Raw genomic sequence first — 12,064 nt, forward strand, 5'->3', positions numbered from 1 at the left:
TACTAATATTATAAAGCTGAAGAGTTTGTTTGTTTGTTTGTTTGTTTGTTTGTTTGAACGCGCTAATCTCGGGAACTACCGGTCCGATTTGAAAAATTCTTTCGGTGTTAGATAGCTCATTTATCGAGGAAGGCTATAGGCTATATACCATCACGCTACGACCAACAGGAGAGGAGCCACGGGGGTGAAACCGCGCGGAGCGGCTAGTGTACAATATATCCATCAAATTTAAATAACTGACTGTATTATGGATATTTAGGACTTTCAAAACTTATGTAGGAAAAGAGAGTTACTGTTATATGATTAATTTTTATAGATATTTAATTTCAATTCATGAAATGTAATCAATTTATATTATTAGATTAGAAATATAATTTAATTCCTATATTTTTAATACAGCAAATAAATATGAAATATAAGAAGTAGCTCCAAACTTTCGTAAGCTCTTAAGCTTTGCTAAAATTTCTAGAGAAAAATGAGCACGATTCGCCTCATCATCTGTTTATAATGTCCATCAAATTTACAAATAACCTTAGCTAATCTATTCGAGAACTAAAGCCGAGCGATTAGCAATAAACAATATAAAATAATACAGGAGTTTTATTTTTATGGCTATCATACTAATTCAACTAAAAAGATCGAACATAAAACATCTATTACGGGCAATCGACATCGATACGAATTTAATTACACCCCAAAACAGGATTATACATTAATCGGAGCTAAGCGCTAATTTATTATCGCCCACACACGTATCCCCTCCGCATTTCTAATCATTCGGAGCTTAATTCGCTTAATATTAGCCAAAATAGCGCGAAAATTGTTTTGCTGTGCGCGTGCGGCGGGGTGTTCTCAGGTGAACGTCAGTCGGTGCTTGGTCTCCCGCGGACAGGGCACGCCACGCCGCGAATTTTCGGTACCGAACGATATTGAACAATTTGCACTTGCGTAGACTTGTTATTCGAATGGAGTTCGTGTATACACGGAATGGTTAGGGCAGGGGGCAGGCAGTGATGTCACGGGACAATGCGGCCGGTCGTCGTCGCCGCCTGCTTGTTGCTGCTTGCGCCCATCACTGACTCTTGGTGGTAAGTTCTTGGTGTACCACCAGCTATGTGAATTGATAAAATTCTTAATCAGCTGTAAGGAAAAATATATTTGTTCTTAAGAAAAAAAGTATTTTTTAATTACTGTATAAGCAGAGCTTTTGTCTTTGTAAGCTTTTCAAGAGAAGTGAGCTTTAAAAATGCATTTTGTTAATTAAATACATTTTTAACTAAGTTAAGACCGTAGTAATTTTAAAAACTATGTAGATTTATATTTAGGATCATTCGTTTAAAGCTTATTTCTATAGTTTTGTATGTTGCGGAAAATCCTTATATATTAATTTCTAAGAATTACCGTGCCAGACCTTTTTATTCTTTAAACGCATGTATTGTACAATAGCTCGTCAATCAATAGTAAATTAATGAATATATTAAGCTATAAATCTTATGTTATCAATTAAGTTTAATTGGCTTCAAATTAGAATAAAAAATACTTTAGTATTTTTATATTTCTCAACTAGACTTAAGGAAAATTTTGGTATTATTGTACTTTTTTTATTTCAAAAGCTATATGAATTTTTATTACTAATAATTATAATCACATAATTGTTTCATATTATTTGTAGGTTAGCGCTGACATTTAGTTATTTGAAAAAGCTCCAAGAAATGTTTGTGCAAAGCTGCTATACATATAATAAGTATAATTATATATTTCAAATGATATTGTGTAGAAAATGTAATTATGATGTAGAAATCAATGAAGCAATTCATTAAAGTGTACACCGTAGGTACTACCGCCCAAAGGCGTTTTATGACGTCCAAGAATAATGAGTATAAAATAATAACAAAATAAAGAGATTAATCTATACCATGTAGTATTTAATGCACTTATTTGTTTAAATGTGCTGTTTCTGATTTCGTTAATATGATGTTACTCTTGTATAAATTGATAATCTTTTTTGCCACTGTAACTTGTACATACTTTCTTCATTTTCCACGAAATAAATTTGTGTTGTTCCCTTCTATAGGAAAATTAAATGCTTTTAGAAACATAAGCAAGAGCAACTACATCTAGCGAGACTTTCAAAGAAAGTTTGTTTTTGATAAACAAGGGACAGTAGGTACTTTCAATAGGTTAAGGCTGTAGTAATATTGTCTACCAGTGTTATATACTTACTCACAAAAAATAGGATAGTTTATTTTGCTAGCAACACAGAATGATTTTAAATTCGAATTCATTTAAGTCTAGTCTCTGTTAACTACAAACGTATACATAAATTCCACAATAAATTAACATTTATGATAGAAGATAATACATATAATTATAAATACATATATTTATTTAAAGCGTCGACAAAATGTCAGGAGTTAATGAAACAATCAGCGTACATGATCTAGGTTTGTATGTCAAACTCAATTGAACGTTTTGTACCGCGTTTGTGTGTTTAGCATTGCATGTTTCTTAAATAATTTAATGACTATTAGGTTGAAGTTTGTTATCTATACTAATATTATAAAGCTGAAGAGTTTGTTTGTCTGTTTGAACGCGCTAATCTCAGGAACTTCTGGTCCGATTTGAATTCTTTCGTCGTTAGATAGCCCATTCATCGAGGAAGGCTTATAGGCTCATATCATCACGCTAAGACCAACAGGAGCGGAGCCACGCGGATGATACCGCGGAGCGCAGCTAGTTTAATGCATATGTTTATTAGAGTATCTTTAAAATGGGTAAACAAGAAGAATAGGTATGTAATAACTAATAACTATTAAACTATCGACTATTGAATCAATAACACTCTGATGATATTTTCATATCTAGAAACAAACAAAATAAGGCTTAAATATATCTATTGAAGTTGTAATATAGAAGATGGTGTCGCTTGTTAGGCTATACTTACTCCAAATCCCAAAAGTGGTCTTACTCTAATGATCTTCTGTAATATAATCTTTATCTTCAAAAACGACCACAAGCATTTTTTGTAAAAATAAGAAGTTTTGCACATATTTATGCAGTTTTAGTTGATGGTTCCCTTGTACCTATGTTCTTATGTATACCTAGGGGCTAGGATTATCAGTAGGTTATTTCTTACTTTAGTCTAAGAAACATATATTTGACAAGAAACACTAACCTGAAGAAAATATCACCATTTTCATCCAACGTAGAATGTTATAGGTACATAGGTAAGTATTTAAGACAAATTAAATGTACTATCCCACCTATATTAGTTACTATCATTTATTAAAAATGTCTTTTATTATTTCATCACGATATAACTCAGCACGTGATTGGCTGTATTTAATAAATTAACAGCTAAAAGATTTATGCGTCGTTAAATATACTATGATTTATACACCTGTAGAATGTGTATAAATCATAGTATAGGTATGTAATATAGTATATGGTGTAATAGTAATACGGCTGTTAATGCTATAGAAATTAGATTTTTGTTCGCTCTAGCTTGAAATAATAAATAAAAACCAAATTTTCAGATTTCCATCATTTTCGAAAATCAAAATCATCAAAATTTTCACATAAGGAAAATCGTATCACAGACAAACATCTGCCCTATGCAACTTAATAAACCGTTGCGAAAATTAAAAAAATTAAGACCGCAATCAAAAAACTTTCAACAAAAGGCCATAATCGCAACGCTTTCATCCGATAATAATAAATTTGTAATACATCGCATAAATCACGGTAAGAAATTCAATAAAGTCATATCGTGGTACCTCCGTACGGGGTTTAATATGCAATTTATCAAAGCGGACCCTAAATTAGCTGATTCGGGCATGATTAACAAAAATTGAGAAGGTAAAGCGTAGGGTACAACGGGTTGTTACTAATTAAATTAATTGTTCAAAATGTTGAAAAATATGTTAAGATTTGATATCTAGTTGCTGGCAATTTTCTATGATTTTCTTTTTTAATTGAAAATTTTCATATTTTTTACTTTGAATAACTTATTGAATTAAACCTCTGTTTGCGTGCATTTTGATATAAATACGAACTATCAACTAAGCACTCTCTAAAATAGATTTTTACTAGAAAACGACTCGTTATGTATTCCTATAAAGTTCATAAACGTTGAAATAATAATTGTGACTTGTTTATTATTAGTATATGTAATGTTTAATTAAGTTTGATGTATCCGAGAAGATCTTGTATGCAGCTTATAATCAAAGTTGTAGAGTCTATACGGATCCTACCAAGTCCTTTTGTATAAAATTTGATACGTAACAATAATTACAGAATAGATGTATTATGTAATATTATTTACTATTTCGCTTCAAAAAATAAAAATAAATATTTGAGATATATATTTTTATGCCGTTTTTAACAATTATTTATTAATTATTAATGCGCCACAATTAAGATTATAAAATAATTAGAATGACTTATTGGAATGTAAATAATATTATAATTATAAATTAATATAATAATAACGGAAGCTATAAATTAATTATGAAGATATAACGTAAATTGTATACGACCTCTTTTTTATCATTTTAGAATATATTATAAAATATTTAATTGGAAAATCGAAATTAACTTGGGTTAAAACATTTTAAAATATTTTTTTGTACAATAATCATACGATGGAGAAGTGAAAAAGCTCTTTTTTAAGAGATACCTTGAATATTTGAAGAAATTAGGCTTCTGTAAATATTTTTTGTATATATTAAGTATGCAGTTAAAACAGGAAAAATAAATGCATAAAATACGTATAGAACAATTATAGTACCTTCCTATAAATTTACAGTGATCCTGAAGGTTCAACACAAATATGAAAGCTTTCATTCCAACCCACACATGGCCGTTATAATATTTTTTTTAAATCAATCTTAAAATGACAGCCAATTCACTGATATCCAATCAAAAAAAAAACATGTCATAATGAAGAAAAATTACTCAATTTTCATGTGATTTTCATATGTAATAACACAGCTGATTAATGTATCTTTTATATCATGGGATTTATCTGCCTATACATAATAATAATTATTATATTTAATATCGGAGATATTAAACGGTAATGATAAAATTTTATGACTAGTATTCGAAGTCATTTTACAAAATTAAAGGCTAATTGCGGCCGTAGGTTACTAAGATATCTTATTCAATAAAAGTTGAAGATCTTCAACTTGGTTGCAAATTGTTATTTTACTAAAGAACTGAATGTAAATTGAATGAATTTTAAGGGATTTTAGTGAAATTAAATTATAAAAAAATGAATTATAACAATTCATTTATAACTTTATAGTTTAACTTCACTGCGGTATATTATTATACCTATTTCATTTATTGTATAAATAAGATATATCTACGTGACGATTTTTATCCCGTGAAAATTTCATGGGATACGAAGTCTGAGTATTAAATTTATGGTATTCTTCTCTTTCAAATATAGACTACCTTTTTAACCTCACATGTACAGATCACACATTCAAATAGAAAAACAAAAAATCTATTACATCAAGTATTATATACAAATTAAATACATGCTTTTCTGTCTGTGTATGCCCATCTATAAACGGGACACTTGTAAAAATTCAGAATACCGCACGTTGACTATTTGATTAATTAACCTTAATTCACGTTAAATGTAAAACTACATATTACATGTATATTTAATCTATTTAGATAAAACATAAATAACTAGCTTTCCGCCCACGGCTTCGCCCGCGTTTTCAAGGAAAAACCCGCATAGTTCCCGTTCCCGTGGGATTTCCGGGATTGCATCATTTTCCCGGGATAAAAAGTAGCCTATGTCCTTTCTCGGGTATCAAAATATCTCCATACCAAATTTCATGAAAATTGGTTCAGTAGATTAGGCGTGATTGAGTAACAGACAGACAGACAGAGTTACTTTCGCATTTATAATATTAGTATGGATTAGTGGTTTCAATAAAAATGGGAATAAGTAGGCGTCTAACAGTAAACGAAAGTGTTTCCTAACATCCGGATCAACCATAACTTTTCCACAACATAATTGATAACAACGTGCGATTATTTCATAGAATCATCTGTCACGTTCCATGTACTCCATAATGGTTTAGATACACCGTGTGATAAGGGAGTCTCACGCCTCGCGGTAGGTATTACTTATTTATCATATTTATTGGACCGGTTAACGTATTTATAGCTTGCACAGGGGTTAGTTCATGCTAGGAAATCGTGTGGAATGTTTTTATTGTTACATGCAGATGTATAGTTGCATTAATTAGTGGTAACTTACAAAAGGTTCCTTCAGGAACGGTCTTGTAGGTAATAGTAGGATGGTATCTTCTACTGGAGTCATATTATCACGAAATTATGCGTATACAGGGTGTCCCACTATTGGTATACTAAGCGCGAAGGGACTTGTAGTTTTGCATACACTTATCACGTAAAAAATACTTAAACAACAAAATTACATCAAAAAATTTTTGCAAAATTTTTCCTGAATATCCATATTTTCTTCTCTAGCTTCGCGCAGCCGGCATATACCACTTTGCTAATGTAAGCATTTTGTCTATGAAAACATAATCTTAAACGATAGGTCACGTGCTGGTAGCAAACCTGGGCGGGTTGCTTGTTATGGGTGTACAGTGTACACATAGAGTTTTAAGAATTCATCTATTTGAAAAAAAACTGCGTCTGGAATTTTATAAGTATTTTTTACGTACTCAGCGTATGCAAAACTATGACCTCCTTTGAGCTTAGTATACCAACAGTGGGACACCCTGTATAGTAAGAAAGTCTACAGTTATACACAGTATATTATATACTATAGATAGTATAAACACTTTATGCCAGACATAGTTTTAATAGAAACTTTAATTGGGTTTAAAATCAATGCTAGTCTAGACTACTTAAGAGCTATAAAGATAACTTTCTATTACTTTATCTGTTCTTCTTATATACATTTTATTACTTTATCCTATAACATAAAAGCACACACAATTTCTAGCTCTAAACCACTCTATACTAAAACAATATGCATTATAAATCAACCGATACTTTTCAATCAAAACGGGTACCTAATTAAAAACATACATCATGTTATCTGTACATGAATCAAATCGTTTCGCCCACAGACTACCGCCAAAACAACGATTACCAAATTAATTACGTTTTTATTTTAATGTCCACTTCGTAATGACGGACATCGGTAATTAAATACGATAAAAGTGTGTCAGGTGCAGGCTATCGCAATGCAACTTGTATCTTTATTTTACTTGTTTATTTATTGTATATTTGTCTGCACCTTTTCTAAGTTTAGTGCTAGATAAGCCCTAGCCTTCCTTGCTTAGCTTGTGCTACGAAGATGTAGAGCATATTTTTAATGATTACATAGGGCATTTAATAAGATAGGGTCATAATATACATATTATATGACCAGCTAAACGATTGAAAAATATAGAACGTATATAACATAAGACAATCTACATATAATATTATCTAATCTTTATCAGTCTCTTTTGATTCCTGTACAACTGAACAGCATATATCGAAAAAATAAAAGTTATGATTTAAGAAAGTTACGTAAAACGTAAAGCTCACTTTTCAATTTTATGAAATGAATTTTCTATTCAGTTTACGATTATGAATTAAACATCACTAATAATTCTACACAAGTAGAAACGCATAATAAAACCGCTAAACTGTGTTTATTAGCGGCTTTCTCGGCCAATCTGGCGTTTGTAGCACACGTTGAGTTATTAAAACTTTATAGTCTACACAATTATATTTACTTAACGGCCGATTCTGTAATGAGCGAATAAAACGACTGATCGATTATTTCAATTTGAAACTAGATCTATTTATCTAACATTGTTATGTGTGGTTTGACGTTATTTATATGGTTTTAAGCGATTTATTGCATCATTAATGTGGGTTTTACTTGCTTTTAATTGATTGTATTTATCATCTTTTATCGAGTTATGTATGTAAGAAAATATGTTGATACGTTTTCATTCTAATTAAACGACATATTTGAAACTTCTACTTTTTAAGAAATCGGTTAGAAATATAGAATGTTGTTATTAACCAAATAAAAAAAATAAGGTGATTTACACTACACAACTAGAACTTAATCAAAATTGAACAAATCCTAAAATATATCAATCGAAAACTATATAGTACCTAGGTACTCTATCAGTCTTCACACATCTAAGACAAATGATTCAACATGTTAATACGTAAAGATGCTTTCATTCACTCCCACCATTCAAGGAAAATCGTGAGATACTTCAGCATGCACTTATCAACGCAGATTGATCTCCATTCAACCGGTGACAATGAATTACACTGTTTGCGGACACCGGGCGAGGCGCTAACGCGCGACTGTCCACGATTAGCGACTACATGACGACTTAACTGTACACATCATTACCAACACCGTCACAAATATACCACTACCCGCATTCACACGAAACACAACCCTATCCCAAAGCATTAAGAACCCAAATACCAGAATGGCGCACTACTCGAAACATTAGTCAATACTCAGCAATGGACAGAGATAGTTCTGTCACATTGTAGTATGTAAACGCTTTTAAAAGTATAAGGTGACGATAAGCAATGTTGTCTCAAGATTTTAGAGCACACATCATAGATGCTCATGCTCTATGTTTGCTGTTTATTTAAATGGTCTCGAAGTCGTTCTTAGTTGGGTTTTGAAATAGTTTGACAATAATATCGAGCCGTTACCGCCAAATTATCGTAAGCGACACTTTTGTCGAAAATGCTTTTTTTATCGTAAGTAGTATTTTAAACCATAACGAATCTGTCCCTGTTGACATTTCCCGCCAAAAATTAACCGTTATAAAATTGTAGCAAATGCTAAAATTATCGTAAATACATATATTTTTAAAGCCATAACGTAAGCGACAACAAGCATTTTTATCGCAAGCGCCTTGCGATGAATTTTTTGTAGCGCAAGTGACACTACTTGTTATCGCAACCGACATAGGTATGAGGACTATGAGGCGTTTACTATAAACAAACTTGTCGTGACCTGTTTATTTTCGTGCAAGTTATGCGACAAAAACATCGTTCTCGTTGAATTGTAGCAAAAAAAAACAGTTTCAGCCATAATAACGTTTTAAATTGTATTTATTATTGTTTCGTTATTGTTTCCTTATTGTGTTTTAAATAAAGTACAGATAGTTAGCTCGAAAACATCAAATAAAACAGCAATGTCGACTCCTGCAGCTAAGGTATGTATTTTGTTTTAATTTTGGTAATTGAATTGAGAAAAACTTAAATATCAGTAAGATTTTGTTCCATGTACTATTCTTCTGTGTACTATTATTCCATTTAACCATTAGAATACTACATTATCCCTGGGTTCAAACTCAAACTCAAATTCCCATGGGAAATCTTATTAACCAACGCAAAGCGAAGGCACCACTGGTATAAAATAAGCAGTCGTAGTAGTAGGTCACTGCCTACGTCTGTCCATTAACGCTTTATTTAATATTATGTGATTCATTTTAAGTTATTATTATTTTTTTATAGTCACGAATGAAGAAAATTATGGAGTTAATATCACCTCTTCCCATATCAGAAGAGAGTAATCCCGGAACTGCTTTTCCCGAGAACATACAGCAAGATAAGGCCCCAGCTCTAGATCAATTCTTACTAACAGACAGCTACAACGATATTGACATGGACCCAATATTAACTGATACGACATCACCTTTGTTGATCGATTATATTTGTGATACCGATTTAAATTCTGAGCTCAATACTAACGCATTATTAACACCATTACCTCAAACTAAACTTGTCGAATACAGTGATTCAGATACTGAGAATACTTACACTTTAATGGATTTAGATAACCAGAACATAAAAGACTTAACAACTTATGATCCTAATATGCCACTTTTCATTAATCAATTAATACAGCCGAGCACCAGTTCACTATTTGACCAACAAGAACTAAATATGTCCAAGAATTTGGAGACCCACGACAGCATTGCCTCTATTGATAGCGAAGATTCATGGAAACCTTCCTCATCGTCCAGTGATTCGGATGAAGATAAGTCAGTTCCAATAATAGAAGAAGAAACAAGTGTTGGTAAAAGAGGATATAGGAAACTAAAACCTTTACCAAAACGACTATTAGCAAAAAAAAATCGTAAGGCTGCTGTAGGGAAATCTATACAACCAAACCCTTGTATAAATAAAAAATGTGGTAACTCATGTGCAAATAAATTTACGGAAGATGATCGCAATAATATTTTTGAAAACTATTGGGGATTAGGTTGTGATAAAAGACAAAAAGATTTTCTGCTGTCTTGTGCTAAAGAAAAACCGATTGGAAGAAAAAGATCCAGTAGTAATGTTCGCAAAATATCATACGATTATTTTATCCGCTACAATGGACAGAATATTAAAGTATGTCAACAATTTTTGCTTAAGACCCTAAACATATCCCAAATGTCTATGAGATACACCATCGAAAATGCTAATAAAGCTCTGAATACCACTCGAGATGGCAGAAGAACTAGTCGTCCTCATAATAAATCTGATGAGGTAGAAGTCGCACAGTTAAAATCATTTATTGAGATGTTGCCTGCTGTTCCATCCCATTATTGTCGCAATAAAAGCACTAAAGTATATTTACCTCAAGAATTTCAAAATATATCGTTTTTGTATTTACAGTATGTTAATCACGTGAAAGAAAATAATCCAGAATCATCAGTATTATCAAAAAGAGTATTTCGTAACATTTTCAAAAGGGATTTTAATATCGGATTCCATCTGCCTAAAAAAGATAAATGTGCTTTTTGTGAGAAGTGCAAAAATTTATCACCTGAGAACAAAATTATTTTTGAGCAAACCCCTGAATATAAAAATCACATTCTAGATAAAGAAAAATGTAAGCAACTGTTTTTAGAAGACCAAAAAATGAGCAAATTAACTGATTCTAACTCCTTATGCGTAAGCTTTGATTTGGAAAAAGTCTTGAATACACCACACGGTAAAAGTGTTACCCTATACTATTCCAGGAAGTATGCATACTATAATGAAAGTATATACGAAAGTGGTACAAGGGATGGTCACTGTTACCTGTGGGGTGAATGCGACGGAAAAAGGGGCTGTAATGAAATTGTTACAGTCCTTTTTAAATACTTGATTATGGTAGACCAAAGAGGTACCCATACAGAGATAAATTTATACTCCGATAGCTGTGCCGGGCAAAATAGGAATCGAGCCATGATGTCAATGTTAATTCATTTCTTGAAAACCGCAATTACTATTACACAAATAAAGGTAATTTATCTTTTACCGGGACACACCATGATGCCTGTTGACTCTATTCATAGCACTATTGAAAGTTTTGTGCGTAATAAAACAGTATGGGCTCCTTCTGAGTGGCCAACTATGATTACTAATGCTAGAAATAAGCCTAGAAACTACAATATAAATGTTTTAAAATATGGAGACTTCATGGATTGGAAGAATTTTTCACAAGCTTTATTACCTGCAAAATTTAAGATTAATTTTAATTCATTAAGGGTGGTACAATTTCATAAAAATAATCCTATTGTTAAATTTCAATACGGTTTTTTTGAAGATAGTGACAAATACGAAATAAACATGGATTCTATCATCAGATCGAGAGCAAACAAAGCTATTGTAGATAAGGGACCTACACCTTTATACGTCGAAGAGCTCAAACTTTCTTCAGCTAAATACAAAGATTTACAGGATCTGTGTAACAAAAACGTGATTCCAAACAGATACCATCAAGAATATTTAAGTATGAAGCATGATGGAAACGTACGTGATGCTTTAGCTGAAACAGATGAGGATGAGGAGAATTAAAAATATTTAATTTAATTTTATATTAATACAATATTGATCTCATTATTCCAAATGATTGTAATTATTTAATTAATGTTTTGTTTTGGTGTTCAGTGAAAACGGACTAAGATCATTCGTACGAGAAGAAATACTTTATTTCATTTTAAATAACTAGTTAAGTTTATAATTGTGCTGATTGATCTCATTACTCCAATTG

General features: G+C 31.6%; 1 protein-coding gene across 1 annotated transcript in view; it reads left to right on the forward strand.

The window, feature by feature from the left end:
- The first annotated feature begins 847 nt into the window (after positions 1-847).
- Positions 848-12,064, forward strand: part of Wnt6 (Wnt oncogene analog 6) — a 34,609-nt gene continuing 23,392 nt past the window's right edge. Inside the window, exon 1 of the mRNA XM_090108214.1 lies at positions 848-1,088. Within this exon, the coding sequence (XP_089964340.1) occupies positions 1,027-1,088 (62 nt within the window). The 5' untranslated portion in view covers positions 848-1,026. The remainder of the gene's footprint in view (positions 1,089-12,064) is intronic.

Source organism: Colias eurytheme, chromosome 2, assembly GCF_061535395.1.
Source record: "Colias eurytheme isolate Ceu_HAF_F1 chromosome 2, ilColEury1 Martin Lab GWU primary, whole genome shotgun sequence".
Classification (NCBI taxonomy): Eukaryota; Metazoa; Arthropoda; class Insecta; order Lepidoptera; family Pieridae; genus Colias; species Colias eurytheme.